General features: G+C 52.8%; 1 protein-coding gene across 1 annotated transcript in view; it reads left to right on the plus strand.

Moving 5' to 3' along the window:
- LOC103345127 (ATP-binding cassette sub-family A member 13) overlaps positions 1 to 20,380 on the plus strand; it is a 347,717-nt gene that overhangs the window by 197,288 nt on the left and 130,049 nt on the right. Inside the window, exons 36-38 of the mRNA XM_070059456.1 lie at positions 8,375 to 8,464; positions 14,106 to 14,175; positions 19,484 to 19,602. Of these exons, the coding sequence (XP_069915557.1) occupies positions 8,375 to 8,464; positions 14,106 to 14,175; positions 19,484 to 19,602 (279 nt within the window). The remainder of the gene's footprint in view (positions 1 to 8,374; positions 8,465 to 14,105; positions 14,176 to 19,483; positions 19,603 to 20,380) is intronic.

Raw genomic sequence — 20,380 nt, forward strand, 5'->3', positions numbered from 1 at the left:
ACACCGCATGGCACGGCTGTGCAGAATTGATGGTATTTGGCTTCCAGTCTTTGGCTCCTCTGGACTCCCACTGGGTTGCCTAGGCTACTGAATTGTAGTGACTCAGTTCCTTAGCTCTCCCCCATTGATATGTAAATCCAGAGAGGGGGCCTGCTCTTTTCTCTTGGGAATTCTTCAAGCCTTGCAGCCTTATAACCTTTGCAAGGTTAGGGGGAAGAGAAACCCCGAAGCTTTTTTTTTTCCTTCTTTCCAGTAGTGAGTTTGCTGCACTTTCCGGCCCCCCTCTAGATTCTGACCCCCGTTTCCCCACCAATGTCTTGGGTTATTGAGCTCACCTCCCCTTCCAGCGCCGATGTGTGGACTCGGAGCCCTGAGCGTCCCAAGTCTCCCCGCTGTTGTCTGTGTGGCATGCACTCCCCTTGGAGCACTGGTGCGCAGACCCTGGGGCTTCTGCGGCTCGGTCCCGCGACTTGGCTTCCGCACGGTGGGCGACCTTGTTCTCCCAGTAGATCCTCCGATTCACGGCCACTCCATCCAGAAGGGTTTCCCCTGCAATATTTTCCTGGTTCTTTTTTCTGCGGCTACCGTAACTCCCCTTTTATTAAACTAAGTTTTCCCGGACTATCGGTGCGCGCCCTCACTATTCTGCCATCTTGGCTCCACCCCCACTCTAAAATAATTTTGAATGTGAGAAGCAGGCGTATTTTAATGTTCTATTTCTTTTTTTTTTTAATGTTTGACAGGCTGAGTTAGAGAGAGAGGGAGAGGGAGACAGAGAGAAAGGTCTTCCTTCTGTTGGTTTACCCACCAAATGGCCAGTATGTCTGGCGCTGCGCCGAGCCAAAGCCAGGAGCCAGGTGCTTCTCCTGGTCTCCCATGGGGTGCAGGGCCCAAGCACTTGGGCCATCCTCCACTGCACTCCCGGGCCACAGCAGAGAGCTGGCCTGGAAGAGGAGCACCTGGGACAGAATCCGGCGCCCCACCGGGACTAGAACCCGGAGTGCCAGTGCCACAGGCGGAGGATTAGCCTTTAATGTTCTATTTCTAGGAGTAGTTCTCTCACGGGTGGGTGGGTGTTCTCAGTTTTTGTGATGTTGTCTGGTGCTTCATCTTCTCATCCTTACACGTGGAGTCCCACCTGCGACAGGGACTGCACGTGCTGCTCCTGATCTTTAGTTCAGCCTAGAGAGAAAAGAACAAGCTTGCGTTTCCTGTTTCTATCTTGGTAGAGCAGTGGTGAGTTCGGAGAAGGAAGCTACTGGAGACTGTGTTGGCGGGAACTTTTCTTTCTTTTCTGGGTCACTGTCTTTCACATTGATGCTGACAGACTAGGAAGATGGAGACCTGTCCCATTCCATGGCTGGTGCAGCAGCTCTTGGTCAAGAGTCACCCTGAGATTCACGTCCGCTCTCCTGCGCCTGGTCCTCTGTTTACGGAGACCATTTGTGCTGGTTTGCTTGGAAGACAGGTGTACTCCCAGCACTACGAGGAACATGCTTGCAGTCCCGTGACTGACATACCTGCAGTCCTGTGGTTGATGAGCTCCAAGCACTATGTACTACAAACACTATGACAAATGAACTGCATGCACTATGCACCAGAAGTGCCACGACTAGCACACTACAAGTCCTATTACTAACATACTGTAGTACTGTGACCAGCATGTTGTGAGTACTGTGCACAAGCACTGTGACTGATGAACTAGGAGCACTGGGTACTAGAATTGCTGTGACTAACACACTCCGAGCACTGGACTAACGTGCTCTGACTGGTGTACTGTAGTGCTATGGATAACTCACCATAAGCTCCAGGACTAACGTGCCACAAGCACACACACTACACATCATCCCTTTCACTGGTGTGGGTGATGACAGATGTGGCCGTTCCATCCTGCATCGAATCTGAGCTCCGTGATCTGACACTTGGTCTAGAAATGATCGCAGACTAGCAGGGCTCTCCCGCTCCTGTTTCTCCTGGCTCCCTCCACACCCATGGCCCGTGACTCACCACACTCCTGTGCTTGCTGCTCCAAGTGTGAGCCCACCCCCACTTCCTAGCGTTTGGGAGTGATCACTGTGGGAGATGTCCAGCGCTTCCCCCACAGTCCCTTGCTTTCTCTTAGAAGTGGGTATATGACTCAGGTCTGCACAAAACTTTCAGAGGTCACGAGGTCCCCTAGCTTTGTGTTGACCTTGACAGTACGCACACCTTAACAGTCTTCTGACAACTCTCAGTAGGACCCATAGGCCCAAGATCTTAGGGTTGGAAAAAACATGATTACATACCTACATTAAATTCATAATTCATTTAACAGTTCTTGCAAAATACAAATGTTCCTAAGAACACAAACTAAAAGAAAAGCAGTGGAGAGATTGTCTTCCACCTGGCTCTTGTTGGAATCAAGCGAGCAGTCGGCACTGGTGTACCTCGGAGAGGCGTTGGCTCTGTGGACCCAGAGCCTTGGTAGCCAAGTCCCTTGCAGTTTGGGCTCCAACTCGGATGCCTGGGGGGCCTGGTAGAGAGCCGGGACCTGGCATCCGCAGGGCTAAGCAGCTGCAGGAAGACGCTTGCGCTGTGCTGGGCCTCCCTGGCAGCGGCCCTCGCACAAAGCCAAGAGGCCAAACTGATTGGCTAAGGCTCTGGCCAGCCAGGTCATGATCCGGGCTTCTTCACTCTCAGTCCGAGTCAATTCGCTGCCTGACTGCTGCTTTCAGAGGGCTCCAGAGATTGTCCCTCACCACCAGGGACCGTGGGGCCCAAGAGACCGTGATTGTTGCTGTGTGCTCATTAACCTTCTGTCATCTCAAAACCAGCGTCATGCTTTGCAAAGTGGTCACCGGGACGTGGCCAGCGTACACGTGATGTTCACGCCGCTGATGTCACAGCTGTCTGTCGACGTTCACAGTGAGCGTCTGTGTACAGCTTCTTCCTGGGAACTCGCTTTTCCTGTATCGCATGGCTAGCAGGAGCGCTGCTCTAGTTTGTTTTGATCCTTCAGTGAGAAGATGTATGGAAATCTACTGGGCAGGTCTTGGAAGAAATGAAGTACTCGGTGGAAGGTTTTGTTAGTGTGTACCACGTGGACCCGGGGTGCTGGGGCGGGGTGAGGGGAGGTCATGGCCACCCACAGGTCCCTGGAGACGTCTTCCTGGCCGCATGACACACAGAGTGCTGACTGTGGCTCAGATCCCACACTCTGTGCTTCTCCGTCTGTCTCGGACTCCCTCCAGACCAGGGACACACAAACTCTGCCCTGCCTGGGCTCATCCCATGCAATGTTCCAGGAATATTCTTTCGCCTAGTCACGGCATGATTGCCTCTCCCTCGAGATCTCTTTACAGCCGAGAAGATTTGCTTGGTTCATTGTACTCAGTGGGCATTCTTGAAACATGCATGAGAGAATCCACACCCTTCACTCTGTCCCCACCCAAGCCCGAGTTTCACACCTTTCCTCTGAGAGGTGTTCTTAGCCCCTCCCGGCTGAGAGTCAGTGCTCCCACCGGGTAAACAGCTTGTAGCATGGGATCATGTGCGACTTCTTAGCGTGACGGGACTTGAAAAATAAAGAATTCATGAAAACCGTCCGTGTCTCCTGGGGAAGACACTGCGTTCACAGATCCTAGGGGATTCGTTCTGGCAGGGCAGGGCTGAGAGGACCGTCCAGGCTGTCTGCCTCCACTTCTCCTTCCTGGGTGTGGACAGATACGGTCCACAGTGAAGTGGGGAGACTGGCCTACAAACGGAGGGCCAAGTCTTACGAGGGCTGAGAGTGGGCAGCACTGGGTGAGGGCTCGTACCTAAGGGGAAAGGGCGCACTGAGAATTCAAGGAAGACGTTTAAGGTCACGGCACGTGGACTGGCTCTGCAAATGTACATAGGAGCTTGCAGAGCTAGGAGGAGACAGGGACGTCTCTAGAGGGAGAAACGTGAGTGTCGCATTTTCTGGCAGGTGCTGTGAGACGTTCTCAGCAGAACAGACTTTATCCTGAAAGCAGCGTGAAGGAAGGCGTTAAGGAGTGCAGAACCAGAGGTGTGACGTCATTGGGATTATTCCTGTAGCGTCCAGGCATGAGGTTGGGTCTGGAGTAGTCTTACCTGATTCTCTCCCTCATGGGTAACTAACTTAGTTTTCTGAGATCCTGGAAGATTTCTTCTGTGTCTTTGTCATGTTGGATATCCCCTCCTCCCCACGCCCCTTTCTCAGGAAACCTGCACACTTAGATCTTTTGTGGTTCAAGGTCATTTTCTTCTGTTATTGATCTAATGGTTTCCTCACATCCGTTTTTCCTTTGCTTCCTTCTGGACTCCAATTGCATCTCATGTTTCATTCTGTCTCTTTATCTTTCCTTGAGGGTTTCTTCCTTTCTCTTCTGTTTATGATGTGTCTCCCACGAAACTGTTTGTATCTAACAGTGACCATCTTCTTACTCATTCTGCGTTGTGTGTTCATGGTTGCCTTAGGAAGCTGCCCTTCTGGGTTTCAGAAAACGGGGTGTGTGTGTGCATGTGTGCGTCCGCGTGTGTGTGCGTGCGCGGGTGTGTGCGTGTGTCTCTCAATGACTGCTGTTTAAGGCTGTTTTCCTTCGTTGAAGGTGTGAGTTCCTCCAGGGCTTTGTCTGACCAAGTGTCTGAGCTTTCCGGCAGCTGCTGGGACGCTGGGGTGTGTGGAGGTGCTTGCTGGTTTGCTGGGTCAGATAAGGACGTTGCGGATCCGCGGAGGCAGACTGAGGGAGATGGAGCCTCTCTCCAGGTTCATTCAGCTCTGGCCAGCAGCAGGTGGCTGCCACGCCGTCTCCACTTCTCCCAGGAGGGGGCACCTTCCTACTTGCTCCCTGTTTCAGGAGTCAAAGGCGTTGGCTCCTCCAATCAAACTTGTTCTCGATGCTTGCTATCAGCTGGACTTGAGGCTGAGGTCAGTCTTCGGGGGTCATTGAGGGCTGCCCCTCCCACCATGGGTCCCTGCCCCTGGGCACTCTGCTCTTTGCGGGCAAATTGCGTCCGTTGCCTGGACCCAGGGAGGACGGCCCTGAGTGGCCTCTGCCTGCGGTAACTCCACAGAGCTGAAGCCTGACCAGGTCTGTCTACACCAGGAACTGGGTGCTTCAGGACAGGGAGGGGTGGAGCTGGGTGCCTCAGGAGAGGGAGGGGCGGAGCTGGGTGCCTCAGGAGAGGGAGGGGCGGAGCTGAGTGCTGGATGCTGTCTTCCCAGGAGTCCCTGAGTTTCTCAAGGAGGGTCTGACCCCCAGGCTGGGGGCTTATTAACCGGGAAGGCGTTCATTCAGTGCTCAGGACGCATGGTCATTCAGCTGACAGCCCGGGGCCTCTCCTGCACGCCGTGTTTTAAGAAAGAGTGATCCAGGGGTAGGGGGAGTGACCGTGAGACCCGCCCAGGAGTCGCAGTGAAGCAGTGACCTTCCACGTTTCGCGTGTGTGAGGACACACGCCGATGGCTGCCACCTTGAGGCTTCCTTTAAAACAAGGCCAAGAGCTTGATGCCTACAGAACGGGGATGGTTTAGGAACGAGCATTTGGATTTTATAGAAATGGAGACACTCCAAAGCTGGTGTTTGAGTTTTGTGTTTAAAACAGCGGCCACTTGATGTAGAAAGAGTACACTAGCTCTTGACAGTTCCTCGTAACCACTCGTGCAGGTGGAGCATCTCATGGGTCCAGTGTCTTTTCTGAGACCTGTTGTAAGCTTTTGTATTTATTCTTGGAGAAATGGGTCATGGGAGGGGCGGCCAGAGAGCTTCTCCCGAGGCGCCATGAGCAGGGTTTTCCTCCCCGGCGGCCGCGGCTCGTCTCGGTGCCGAGGTCACCACTTTCCTGTGGTAGGGAACTGGCCGTCCAGGAAGCACTCACGCTGCCTGCTGTGGAGACAGCGTGTTTGTACGACCCTGGCCTGTTCTTTCATCGTGTGCGTCTGGCCAGAGCAGTAAGGGAGCGTTGAGGCTGGTCATAAACCCCCTGGACCTGTGAAAGCCCTGCTGTATTTCTGCAGGGGGAGGCAGCGTTTCCCTCTGAATTCTTTCTTCCTGGCCTCGGGCACTGCCGAGGGCTCGGTGCCCTGGAGGTGCAGTCATCCTTGGCAGAGGGCAGTGCTAATGGAGAAAATGAGCTTTAGTTCTTTTCTGTGAAATCTGAGTGGCGAGAGCACAGGGAAGCTGAGGGGCTGGGCGGATGGTTTCCCTGTGAGTGGCGCTCCTGTGTCACCTTGTCCTGCAGTGGCGGTGGGAGCCTGCTGAGCCCCTGGCGCCCAAACACCTTGCCCTTCCTCAAGAACTGGTGTTCTGTGAAGATGAGGGAGGAGAGAGGAAGTGAGGGGAGGGGCCCCTGGCGGAAGCGGCTCCTGCTGAGTTTACTCCTGCACAAGGTTCCTGGTCAAGTGTCTGGGAGGCACAGGTGGCGGCTCAGAGTGAGCGCCTCCCGCAGATCTGCCCAGTCAGCCAGCGCCTCCCCACCCCTGGCTGAGTTCTGGGAGAGGATGTGGGAGTGTAGAGGAACTGACCTTATTTTAAAGTTCTAACTTTTAAGTTTTTTTTTAGATTTTTTTCATTAATTTTGGAAGAGTTGCAAAGAGGAGGCAGAAGCGGAGAGGGAGGGAGTCGGGGCGGGGAGGAGAGGGATATCTTCCATCCACTGGTTCACTTCCCAAATGGCTGCAATGGTCAGGGCTAGGCCAGGCCAGGCCACAGCCAGGAGCCAGGAGCTTCTTCCAGGTCTCCCACATGGCTGCAGGGGCCCAAGCACTTGGGCCATCTTCCGCTGCTTTCCCAGGCACATTGGCAGAACACTGGATCAGAGTGGAGCAGCCAGGACTTGAACTGGTGCCCATATGGGATGAGGGCACCGCAGGTGGCGGCTTTCCTGCTATACCACAGCGCCGGCCCCCTAAGATTTATCTTTAATTGACAGATAACTGTCCAGATTGATGGGGTGCAATGCTACAGTACCTTGATACAAGGGTACAGCATGCATTTCCACCTCCTGAAACACCAGTTCTTTGTGTGGGGCTCACAAAGGCCTCCCTCTACTTTGTATAAAATGCGTTCGTGTCATAAGTCCTTGTGCTATGGGATGCTACAAAGGATCGGGACGGGCAGAGAGCAGGGGATGAGAGTGCGCGGGAGAGAGCTCACGCAGGGCCCGGGGAGATGGGGATCTGGGAAGTCCCTATCTGTCCTGGGCATTGCCCTGCGCAGGCACGGAAGCTTCTGTAGGCCCCGGGGGGCGTGGGTGCTGGGAGTCTGGACCACTCACACCTTCCTGTATTTGAACGTCACAGGAACCCGGAGTCAACTTTCTATTGTCCATGGACCAAAAGAATCAGAAAAATCAGTGGCTGATGATCACTTTGGGGTTGCTTACAATTCTTAAGAAGAAGTTAATGGGTGGGCTCAGTTCGAATGTGTGTTAATTATTCTTTCTAAGAAGACCTGTGGTGACCGTTGACAGTAACTTACAGCATTAATTATATATCATTCTTTATTTTGGAAGGACGTAGTCCCACACATGTCTGCTGAGAAGTATTTACAATGTAAATTTTGGAAGGTGAGAAAGCCCTCTAATCCTTTATAAATATTGTGATTCAGGATTTTAATTACCAGAAATGTCCAATTTGGAAAGGCTTGAATTATTTTCCCTCTCCGTTTTCTCAGTGTTTCTCGCAATCGATGGGGTTTGTCCTGACATCTTCCCCAAAGCTCCATGAATGTCTTGTTGCTGATGGCGTCTTCCGTAAGGAAATTCAGGAGAGTAGTCTTGGTTTTCAGTTTGGCTACAGGAATTGTTAATAAGGATCCAAGACGCAGGCCAGTAGAATAAACACCATAAAGCAGAGTGGGCTTGAAGCAGCCCTAGGATCCCGTGAGGGGCTTCATCCCGAGCACATGCACTTAACAGTTGGCTTATGGAAAACAAAACATCTAAATGGAAGAAATTGCTTTGCTGCAGGGCTGTGTAGCAGAACAAATATTCAGACCAAACCCAAGCTCCAATATTAAGGAGCATATTTTATGGATTTTAATATATGAACATGATGCAATATTATGCAGCCTTTAAAATTTGTTTTTAAAAACCATGCACATAGATGAAAAATGGTTATGTGAAAATATTAAGTGGAAAGATGAGAAAAATAATACAGTGTGAATGCAAGTATATAAAAATGCATATCTGTTAGCAAAACCGTGCTTTTAAGAAATTTCTCAGTTTTATTGCTTGTTGAGTTTACCATAAAGTATTGGAAAATGAGCTTCCTCTGAGCCACTAGGGCGCCCTTGCTGGGGGTAGCCTGGACCAGGTCACCTGCTGTGAGGTGAGGCTGGTCCCTGTTCTCGTGTCCTCACGCTTGCTTCCTTTGTCTTCCCATGCACAGCAGCGGGGATGACGACCTGGACCTCGCCCACGTGCTCCTGCAGAAGTTCAGAGGTCAAGGTCTGATCTGCGCTGATTCAAACCCGGACCTGTAAGTCTCAGGCGCCCTCTGCAGAAGTGAGACTCCCAGCCTGGGGGGGGGTTTCCTTCCACAACGGCATTGCAGGGTGACGTGGCATGGACACCACTGCTTCGTGGGTGCATGGTTACTGAGCAGGCCCGAAGGGGCTGCCACACAGCTAACGAATGGCCATCCCTGCTTGCACACAGCTTTATGTCATGGCAAAAAGAATCAGTCATTAACAGTGTCAGGTTTGCCTAAGAAAACCCAAAGTTAAAAACAACAAAGCAACCATTAACATGAGTTGTGTGCAAACTGTCATTCTCTTTTAGAGAGAGCTTGTACATATGAAAAGGTTAATTATAATTTCTCTAACTTAAGAGACTTAAAAGATTATTCCATCAAATTTGGCAAATTATTTTTATCTTTCGGGGTTTTAAATGATAATATAATGATCTTTTAGTGAAATATTGATAAAATACCTTTTTTTCATGAATAGTTTTCTCCTTATTTTCCTCTGCTTTTATGGACTGAGGATCTAAATAAAATAAAATGCCTGTGGAGCTGCTGAGAGTGATAAGGAACACAGCCCCGGTCCCAGGGAACCTACCGTTCTTGGTTGAGCAACGGAAGCAAGTGACCGCCTATTAGGTGCTGGAAGGGCCTCTTCTAAGTAATCAATATTAAAGTCCGGACAATGATGCGATGTTGGCCATATGTTTTCCAACTTGTGAGACACGTTTTGCTCATTAGTCATGCTGGTAATTAGCTTGAGACTGAGCAGCTCTTAATGGTCTCTGAAAGAATTAATAGAAAATTAATTATGCTGCTCCACTCTAGTCTTGTCTTGAAAAGCAAAGTCGTTTGTTAACGGAGGCGTCAGTGGTGACGTTTTCATTTCCGTCCCTGGGTGAAGCACACAGCACGTGTACACCAGCTGGTGAGGAAACTGGCCGGGCTGCCCATGTGCCAGCCCCGGGCCGCCCCCCCCCCCCCCCCCCCCCGCCAGCCCTGGGCCGCCCGCCCCCCGTGCCAGCTCCGGGCTGCCTGCCCCCTACGCCAGCCCCAGACCGCCCCCCCACGTCAGCCCCGGGCTGCCCCCTCATGCCAGCCCCGGGCCACCCCCCGGGCCGCCCACCCCTCGTGCCAGCCCCAGGCCACCCCCCCCCCGCGCCAGCCCCAGGCCGCCCCCCCCGCGCCAGCCCCGGGCTCCCCCCCCCCCCCCCCCCGCGCCAGCCCCGGGCCGCCCCCCATGCCAGCCCCGGCCCACCTTGCGTCACAGGCAGTGAGGGGAGAGAGGTGGTTCCGTGTCTGCGCTCTCAAGAAGAGAAACGAGGTGGAATGGCTGCTTCCAGGCGGTCCCTTGCTCCGTTCTGACACTTCTTTGGGGCTCATTTCTTTGCAGGGGACAGGGACCCATGCTGTTCCCCAGCCGGCGAGCAGCCCCACCCAGCGTGGGCCCCTTTGCCCTTTGTTCTACTGTCGTCTTGGACTGACGTTTTTGTTCCCCGCCTTTCTGTGTGGACTCTGTGTCCTGCACCCATTCTCCTGGTCAGCAGCGTGAGGCTGGGGGCTGGGGCTCCAGTCCAGGGGGCACTGGGGCTCCAGTCCAGGGGGCTGGGGCTCTCCTCTGAATCACTTTAGCTCTGGGTGGGTGTCACAGCACGCCTGGATTGACTAGGGTTCCAGATCAAAGCCAAAAGGTGTTTTTTTTTTTTTTTTTTTTTTTTTTTTTTTTTTTTTTTATGACAGGCAGAGTGGACAGTGAGACAGAAAGACAGAGAGAAAGGTCTTCCTTTGCTGTTGGTTCACCCTCCAATGGCCGCCGCGGCTGGCACGCTGCGGCCGGTGCAACACGCTGATCCGATGGCAGGAGCTAGGTACTTCTCTTGGTCTCCCATGGGGTGCAGGGCTCAAGTACTTGGGCCATCCTCCACTGCACTCCCTGGCCACAGCAGAGAGCTGGCCTGGAAGAGGGGCAACCGGGACAGAATCTGGCGCCCCGACTGGGACTAGAACCCGGGTGCCGGCGCCGCAGGCGGAGGATTATCTCAGTGAGCCGCGGCGCCGGCCGCAGAAAAGTTTTACTTGAGAAATTTCCTCCTGCTTCCTGGCTTGAGTGATAGCGACATTTGTTCTTCCTGGTGGACCTGAGCGACGCCTTGGTTGTTAGGGGGACATTTAAAAGCAGTGGATGAGAAGCTGCCTGTGGACAGCTTTGCTGTTGAGACGCTCACGCTGTGATGTGCGTCTGACTGTGACCTCCCTCTCGTTCGGCCGACAGTGGAGGGCTGCAGGACAGTCTGGGGTGGCATCAACCTAAATCTGAAGTGTAAGTTTTCCCACTACACAGGCACTGCAGGATCTGATCATTAAGATGTGCTAGAGCAGACTGGCGTGCTTCCATATTGCTTCATTTGCAAGGCTCAGCTGCTGGCCCTCCAGTGGCCAGTTCCCTCATTTCTAGGCAAAATGATCACTTTCCCCTCCCGTTCTTATTAATCTTTTAACAAAGAACAAAAGCAGCAGTCAACAAAACCAACTAGGTGATTCATGAGGTTTATTTTCATGATTTTCAAGAAACATCTATGTGTTTATTTGAAAGGCAGAGTTACATATAGGGGCAGGTGCCATGGCGCACTAGGTTAATCCTCCACCTGTGGTGCCAGCATCCATATGGGCTCCGGTTCTAGTCCCAGCTGCTCCTCTTCCAGTCCAGCTCTTTGCTGTGGCCTGGGAAAGCAGTGGAAGATGGCCCAAGTGCTTGGGCTGCTGCACCCACATGGGAGACCCAGAAGAAGCACCTATCTCCTGACTTCGGATTGATGCAGCTCCGGCCATTGAAGGCATTTGGGGGGTGAACCAACGGAAGGAAGACTTTTCTCTCTGTCTCTTTCTCATTGTCTGTAACTCTACCTGTCAACTAACTAAATAAATAATCTAAAAAAAAGTTAGAGAAGGAGAGAGCGAGCGAGTGAGCGAGTGCTCTTCCATCTGCTGATTCACTCCTCAAGTGGCCGCAACAGTCAGATCTGAAGCCAGGAGCCAGAAGCTTCATCCAGGTCTCCCACATGGGTGCAGGGTCAGCACTTGGGCCGTCTTCCGCTCCTTTCCCAGACCATTAGCAGGGAGCTGGAGTGGAAGTCAAGCAGGCGGGACAAACCGGCGCCCGGATGGGATGCCAGCATTGTAGGCTTCAGCTTTACCTGCCATGCTGTAACACTGGCCCCTGTTTTCATGATTTTCAGTAGACTGTTATCCTGTTGGGTTGTGACCTGTGATCCCTCACCTTTGTGGCCTGATGTTTCCAGAGCTCAGGAACATCGAGAAGGTTCTTAAAGAGTGCTCAGTAGGTGAGATGCTTGGAGCATCTCATGGCTGGTAATAGCCTCTCTCCGAGGAGCCTATACAGAGGCAAGTGGAGGTCAAGGGTCAGAAGTATAGAGGGTGTGTGTGCAGGCATTGGGGTGCAGGGGTGAGAACACAGGTCCTGACCAGGCAGCCGTGGGAAAGTCTCAGCTCCCTCACTGTGGGCGGTGTGAGCTGGGCTGCCTGCTGCGCCTGCCTCTGCCTCTGTGGCCATTGCTCTGCTCCTAGTTTCAGGAAGAGGAGGCCGAGTGGCCCCAGAGGGAGAGCCCGTCCTCTTTAGGCCAGAGACAGCAGGGTCTGAGTGTGGATGTCCCCGCACTGGGACAGCTGCTTAACCCGGCATTTCTAGACCCCACGAAGCCGTGCCTGTGCGCAGGGCTCACTGCGCCCGGGACAGCACCTTGGCGAGGGTGGCCTGTGGAAGAGGAAGGAAATGCTTGGTGAGGTCAGAGCACGTGTGCAGATCCCTCGAGTTTGGAGGAGGTGTGCGCAGCAGAGTCTGGTTCCTAACGCAACACCTCCTCTGTGAGTTGCAAGTCTCCCAGATTCCTAGCGAGTCTTTGAACACAAAAGTTGTTGGAGGCTGTGAGATGCTGGAAGAGCTAAAGCCTGGTGGATGCTGGCTCGGGCCCTGTGCAGCTGTCTAGGGCAGCAGGAGGGGAGGGCTAACTTTTCAAAGACTAATGCATGGAATCGTGGTGTGTGCCAACCAACCATTGTCCAAGGTGAGCGCCTGAAGCAAAAAGAGCATGCCGGTGCTAAGTGGTCTGATTGGATTATTCCCTTAGCTACTGTTTCCATGCTAAGTTTTCAGATGCAAACTAGAGGCCCTGTAAGCTACCCAGCTGTGGAAGCAGTCCTGGATGAGTGTTTAAGTCATTTCTGATATCTCAGGAATTAGCAAGTGAATTACGCTTCCCCAACCCGGTTAAGAGAAGTGGAAAGTTGTGTTTTTTTAATGTGAGAGGCAGAGAGACACACAGAGGGCTGCTACCCACCAGTCCACTCCCCAGATGCATGCAGTAGCTGTTGCTGCAGCCAGAAGCCCAGGACTCGATCCAGTTCTCCCAGGAGTGGAGTCATCACCACTGTCTGCCTGTGTCTGGCAGCTTTAGCAGGAAGTGGAATCGGGAGATGGAGTTGGATACGGAGCCCAGCCGTTCCTCTGTGGAATGTGCTCATCTTCATGGTGTCTTAACTGCTGGGCCAAGTGCGCACGTCTGCCGAGTTTCTTCTCCCTAGCCTGGACTTCTTCAGCACACAGAGGTGGCGTTCAGAGCGTGGAGGCCCCGCCGGGAGGTGAAGCTGGACCAGCCGCCTGCTGCTTAGAAGCTGCTTGCCCTTTCAGAAAACGAGGCTAGAGAGGATTTTGGCAAAAATATCCAGCTGTAGTGTCTGTCATTCAGTCCAAGAGTCTCCTGTATTCGCTGTCAGTGTTTTTGGTAGTTAAGAATAATTATCATCAGTAAAGCAGATTTGGTTGACAAACATCAGAAAAAAATTTAAGTGCGAAACCCACGAGGTCAATGAACTAGGAGCAAACTAGGTAAAGCTTCCCCCACTGCTGCGAGGAGGTTTGTGTCTGTCTCCAGGGTGTGGCCGCTCTTCAGAGTGGAAGTTTAGCATGATCTCCCTCCTCCTCTCTTTTTTAAAGACAGGGCTACAGAGAGAGAGGGACCAAGAGAGATCTTTCATCTGCTGGTTCACTCCCCAGATGGCTACACGGCCAGTGCTGGGCCAGGTTGAAGCCAGGAGCTTTTTCCAGGTCTTCCATGTTGGGTGCAGGGGCTGAAGCACTAGGGCCATCCTCTGTTGCTTTTCCCAAGCCATAAGCAGGGAGTTGGATTGGGAGTGGAGCAGCTGGGACTTGAACCAGCACTTACATGGGATGCCAGTCACAGGCAGCAACTTAACCTCCACCTCCACAGTGCCGGCTCCAGTTGTTTTTCTTTAAGTGATGATTAAGTTACTGTGTCAGGCTGGGGGGAGATGAGCAGCTTGATGGGTTTATTAAGTGCTTCTGGGTACTGGTTCTGGGACTGGGATCCCTGTGCATGTTCCAGGGGTCCTGGTGGCACTTCCCACACTGGGAGCCGGGAACACGTGTCCCGCCAGGGAACCATCAGTGCCAGAGCCACATCATTAGGTGGAGGACTCGCCCTGTGGAAGTAGCTCCGCAGGCTGTCTTCCTGGCGGGAGGAGTGATAACCCCGAGCTGTGTTCTGTTTGCGCAGAGCTGCCTTCCATAGAAATGCAACAGCTCTGTCATCAGAATGATCACCCCATCCCCTCTGATTTCTAGGAGGAATTCCTCGTGCTGGCGCCGGGATCTCTTTTCCCACCCAGAATTCCAGGACTCCTGTGGCTGCCTGGTAGGTTTCTGCAACAGTTGTGATCCTTTAAAGGCTAAGCCCTGAGTGACAAAAGTGACTGCTCCACCGACAAAGTCTTCACGTTCGCCCCCGAGTCTTTCCAACCTGATGAGCTGTTTCTGAGAAAATTTCCACCACCAGAAGTCAGCACGTGCACCATGCGCTGCGGTGCAGAGGCCGGAGTCCCCACATCCAGGCCTGACCCTTGGTGGGCAGCTCTGACCCTTGATGGGCAGCTCTGACCCTTGATGGGCGGCTCTGACCCTTGGTGGGCGGCTCTGACCCTTGGTGGGCGGCTCTGACCCTTGATGGGCGGCTCTGACCCTTGGTGGGCGGCTCTGACCCTTGGTGGGCGGCTCTGACCCTTGGTGGGCGGCTCTGACCCTTTGTGGGCGGCTCTGACCCTTTATGGGCAGCTCTGACCTTTGGTGGGCAGCTCTGACCGTTGGTGGGCGGCTCTGACCCTTGGTGGGCGGCTCTGACCCTTGGTGGGCCGCTCTGACCATTGGTGGGCAGCTCTGACCCTTGGTGGGCCTCTCTGACCCTTGGTGGGCAGCTCTGACCCTTGGTGGGCAGCTCTGACCCTTTATGGGCAGCTCTGACCCTTGGTGGGCAGCACTGACCCTTGGTGGGCGGCTCTGACCCTTGGTGGGCAGCTCTGGTGGCATTTGCTACACAGGTGCATCTTCGTTAAGGATGGAGAAGCTCGAGTTTCCCCTTGGAGGGAAGTGTCCTGCACTTTGAGGCAGGTGACTTCGAGGCTCTTGTCCTATTTTTGACTTCTGAGAGGCGCTAGGAAGAGCCGGGGGTGCCACAAGCCAATGCTTCTGAGTGTGGTGAATTCATAAAAACGTGGGGAGGTAGGGGTGCCCTTGTTGAAGGCGGGGCCCTAGCTCTCTGCTCTATGTTGGAGAACAACTAAAATTTACTTGGAAAACCAATCGGAACTGATCTCAAAGGAACTCTCAAGAGCTAATCAATAAAAGGTAGAGTCATGTCAGCCATAATCAATAAGCTAACATGACAAACCTAATTTGCAGAAAGAAACAAGTACTGAGCTAATGAGGATGCCTGGCAGGAGTGGCCATGGAGAGTGTGTTTCCAGCCTTTCGGGTTAGTGGCCCATGGGATGCTTTCCCCTTCCTAGTTGAGTGACTCAGAGAGCTGCTCTGGGCGGCCTGGTCTGCGTCCTTGCCCCGGATGAGAAGTGTCCATGTAAGGGAGTGCAAGGCAGGGCACCCGCGCTGCGCGCAGCAGTGGTTGACCGAGGGAAGGGGTGACCACGCTCCCTTTGCCTCTCGTGGTCAGGAGGCTCAGCTGCCCTCTCTGCTCCTCTGCACCGACTGCCGGCTTTTGCTCCTTTTGCTCAAGCTGTTGGACAAATTATTTTTCTCTGTACTCTTTCTTCCATTCCATTGTGAATTTCTAAATTTTGCTCCATACTCCTTTGGTCATTCTGTTACAGCAGTGGGTTTTATTTGCCCAGCTACGGTCTATTGGGATTGGATTGGGGTCAGCGGTTAAGGGATAAATGAATAAACATCAGAATGGTTGAGGTCTATGCTCCTCCGAGCACTGCATCTCACATGAATGCTGAGGCTTCAGGGTGACACCTATGCAAACAGCTTCATGTGATACAGTTCCGTCACCAAGAGCTTTCAGAAAAGCTGGATGAGTTAGTGGTCAGTGGATCCCTTAGCAATTATGTGACAGTGGGAATTGGCTGTGGGGGAGGAGAGGATCCAGTGTTTTCTACACGTTATTTAATAGATCTTTTTGTGTGTTGGTGAGACCCACATGCGCTTTTGGGCACACTTTGAGAAAGGCTGGTTTACCAGTTAGAAATCAGGAGAGAGGGAGTTGAGGTGGAATTAGTAAGTCTGAGGGTAGGGTTGCTCTCCAGGACAGGTTGAGGGGGCTCGTGCCGTGGCCACTTCAGAGTTTGCTTTGGGGGGACCAGTTGCCCGTGGCCAGCTCTCTGATTCTGAGTGGCCACATCGAGTCCAGGAAACCAGGTGTTCAGAAGACAAACCATTTCTCCATCTCACATTCACGTGTGCTGCCCTGAAGCCCCGGGTCTTTCCTCCTATTTTTGTCAAAGATAATGGACTCTCTCCAAACCCACCAAGCAGTTGTGAGGGCAAAGGCAGCAGTGGGAAAGAACTCAGGTAAGAAGGCTCTGGGGGGGAGGAGAACTGAGCTGGCCCTAAAGAACAGGCAGGCCTGAGCTCCTGCAGGTGGCAGCCAGGATGTGACCACAGCCACACAGTCAGGAGCAAGCTGCTAGAAGCAGAGTGAGTGGAGGGCACGCTCCTCTTTGGGTCTGCTGTAATAAATTGCTACACACCATGACCTAAAAACCGAGGATTTGTTCTCACATGGTCCTGGAGAGCAGTAGTGTGGAGTATCACCAGGATGGGCTCCAGGTGCGCTCTCCAAGGTTCTGAAACAGAGTCCACTCCCTGCCTCCTCCAGCTGTGTTGGCTTCCGGGGCTTGTGGCCACGTCACTCCAGTTTTCTGCCTCCTGCTCTTCCCTCTCCGCCCGGGCTCCATCTTGCTATGATTATGGCACATGCTTCCTGAGTACCACGTGACTCCTCAGTAAACACGCGTCACACGCAGAGCTGACGAAGGTCAACAACACTTTCTTCTCCTGAGTGTGACTTTGTGTTGGCAGGTCCTGAGCTCCTCCCTTCTCTTCATAACCATAAAGTGTCATCGTGAATGACAGTCACCCTGCTGTGCTGAGGATGCAAGAACCTGGTCCCTCTGTGTGCGTCGGCACCCATGATCCAACCTCCCTCTCTCCCCTCTCCTCCTACCCTTCCTACGTTCAGGAATCCCTATTCTACGTTTCCATCAACTTTCTTCCCTTAGCTTCCGTATATGAGAAAGAACATGTGGCCTTTGTTTTCCTGCCTGACTTAATTAACATAATGTCTTCCAGTCCTGTCTATTCTGCAAATGGTAGAGCATCATCCATTTTTCAGCCGAACAGTCTTCTATCACACAATATAGACCACATTCCCCTCTGCACTCATCTGACAGGCGCTTAGGTTGGTTCCACTGTGAACAGTACTACATGGGAGTTCTGCCTCCATCTTGCAGGCTAGGGATTCATATGGTGGCTTCTGAGCTCAGCCTCACATCGAGGGCGACCCCCTATCTTGAGACCCGTAACTTAATAGCATCTACAGAGTCTTAGCCATGGAGGAGGCACTTACAGTCTAGTGATGAGGACCTGATATCTCTGGGGTTCATTATTTATCTTACTCTAGAGGGCACATTTGTGGAGAACTGAGTGTGTAAGCATTAGAGGCAGAGATTAGTAAGTTTGGTTCTTTTTTTTAGAAGTTTATTTTGAAAGGCAGAATTAGAGACCAACTTTCCATTTGCTGGGTCACTCCCCAGATGGCCACAATAGCCAGGTCTGAACTAAGCCAAAGCCAGGAGCTCATAACTTCAACAGGGTCTCCTACATAGGTGCAGGGCTCCAAGTACTTGGGCCATGTTCCACTACTCTCCCAAGTGTTTTAGCAGGGAGCTGGATCAGAAGTGGATGAGCCAGGACTCGAACTGGTGCCCCTATGGGATGCCAACATAACAGGCAGGGGCTTAACCCACTGTGCCACAACACCGACCCTGAGTTTGCGTTCTTGATGAGAGTTTGAAGTTTTCAACATTGAGTCGTGTAACATCATTTCAGTGAGCTATGTCTTGAGGCAGTGGGAAGGTGAGCTGGAGAGAGAAAGACTAGGGGCGTGAAAACTTTAAAAGTAACGCTAACCTGCCAGTGAGATAAGTGAGTTTCACTGATTTGTTCGCATTCTCCGGCAGGTAGGAGCTATGTATGTTTGTGGAGTGCAACGTGATGTTTTTCTGGGTGTATACATGACAGAACGGCCAAATCGAGCTATTTAGCAGTGCACTACTTATCATTTACTTGTGGGGAAAGCTCCAAGACGCTACTCTCGTGGGCGTTCACAGCCGCCGAGCTGTGCGTGGCACTCATGCACTCCGTCCTCCTGTATCCCTGACGTTTGTGTCCTTTGACCAGGGCCTCCCTCGCTGCCACCATCCTCAGCCTCCGGCACCCATCCTGGGTCCAGCTGCTTCAGAGTCCACACGTGGGGCATGGGCTGAATTGTGATTTACAATGAGTATTAATTTTATATTCCTCCAAGCCTTTCCATCAAGAACCCAAGAATAATACCCTCAATGGATATAAGGGAACTTCAGAAAGTTAATAGACAGTGGAATTAAAGGATAGTTTATTTTGGTGCCGAAAATTATAATTCACGCATATGAGGGTTTTTCAACACTTTCTTGGAAAATGCAAATTGTAAGAAACTTAGGCTTGGATTTCAGAATATTTTTTTGACCACCGAGTTTGTTTTACCAAACAGACTTATCTTTGGATTTAGCTTACCCATGACCTGTGGAAGCCCTCGCCCCTAACCCTTCCTCTGTGGCCCTTGTTCTTTCGTGCACAGCTGGACCCACCACGACGCCATGCACTTGGTGAGAATGTCTGTGTCTCCATCTCGTGAATGAGAAAGCAGGTTCTGGGGCTGAGTCCGCTCCCGTTTTCATTTATGACTTGTCCCAGGTCTGACCAGGCAGAAACAAAGAACGTTAAGTCTGAGCCCTGGTGTGGCAGGACACGTGTGACTGCCAGCTGGCGTGGTGTGGCCCACCACTTCCTGCCCTGCTGGGGACCCTCCCCACCCACTGCAGGTGTAGCGTGCTGATGTGTTGTGTGTGTGTGTGTGTGTGTGTGTGTGGAGCTGTGTGCTTTCACTCCAGGCCCTTAGGAGAGAGGCTCCTCCTGCCTGCCCTCCCCACCCACTGCAGGGGTAGCGTGCTGATGTGTCGGGTGTGTGTGTGTGGGGTGGGGGGAGGCTGTGTGCTTTCACTCCAGGCCCTTAGGAGAGAGGCTCCCGTTGGAACCCTCCTGCCCCACTCCTGGCTGCCCTGCTCTCCCGCAGGCCCCTCGGTGGTCAGCTCTCCCCAGCAAAACCCGTCTCCCTTTCTGGTTCTTAGGAATCTGCCCAAGCTTACGTCCACCAAGGGGTGTGACGTCCTCGGTCTGCCTGGTTGTGGGGGCTGTGGTGGAACTCTGCTGTGATGCGCCCGCGTTGGGGGGCCCCAAGGGATTTTAGCAGTCAGAGCATAGAACGCGCTGCAGATAATTTATTACAAATGGAAAGCTGTGGAAACTCGCGTTGTATTTAAAATCCTGTCAGTGAACCTGTGTGTGTGAATTACGAATCTGTTTCGTTTTCCTGTCTCTGGAAACAATGACAGAGGTGTCCGAACAGCAGTGCAGGGGCGCCCTACCTGACCAGCGGCCTGGGCCACACCCTGCTGAACCTCTCGGGCACTGACGTGGAGGAGTACCTGCTGCTGCCGTCTGAGACACCCAGGTGGGTTCACAGCTGTCCTTGCCGAGGGCAAGTGGCCCCAGGGCCCACCCGGGCGCTCACATTCCTCATGTAAAAAGGTACAATATTTGCGTATAGCCTACACACATCCTCCTGTACACTTTGCATTTTTATTTATGTGACAGGCAGAGAAACCAGACAGCAGACGCATGCCCTCGTCTGCTGATTCACAACCCAAATGCCTATAGCTGCCGTGGCTGGGTCGGGTCAAAGCCAGGAGCCCCAGGCTTAATCCAGTTCTCTTGCATGAGTGGCAGGGACCCAGCACTGGCACCGTGACCTGCTGAGTGTGGCCTAGCAGGAAGCCATCACTGAAGCGGAGTCGCGACTCTGCATCCCAAGCGCATCTCAATGCTGGACCTAAGGCCTGCCCCCTCGCACATATACTGCATCATCTCTGCGTTGCTTGTGACACCCAGCGTGATGTGAGCCCTGGGTTGGACTGGTTTAGGGAACAGCAAGAAGGCAGCAGCGCCTGTAGGGGTTCAGTGCGGACTTCTTTTCCTGAATGCTTTCTGCCCTGGGCTGGATCCACAGCTGCAGAACCCGGGGGTAGGGGAGGTCGACTGCATTCCGGGAAATGCCTCGTTTCAAATGCTAATGCTCATAAACTCTCTGAAGTCTGACACTAACCTTGGAGCTCATAAAAATTCCAGAGGCACGCGTGGGCCTTAATCAGATTCCTCACCACCGACTTGCACCAGGGAAATCATATCAATTGAGATTCCGTCAGTGGTAGGAGCTGGGGAGCCAGAAGAGG

Source organism: Oryctolagus cuniculus, chromosome 16 (assembly GCF_964237555.1).
Source record: "Oryctolagus cuniculus chromosome 16, mOryCun1.1, whole genome shotgun sequence".
In the NCBI taxonomy this organism is placed as follows: Eukaryota; Metazoa; Chordata; class Mammalia; order Lagomorpha; family Leporidae; genus Oryctolagus; species Oryctolagus cuniculus.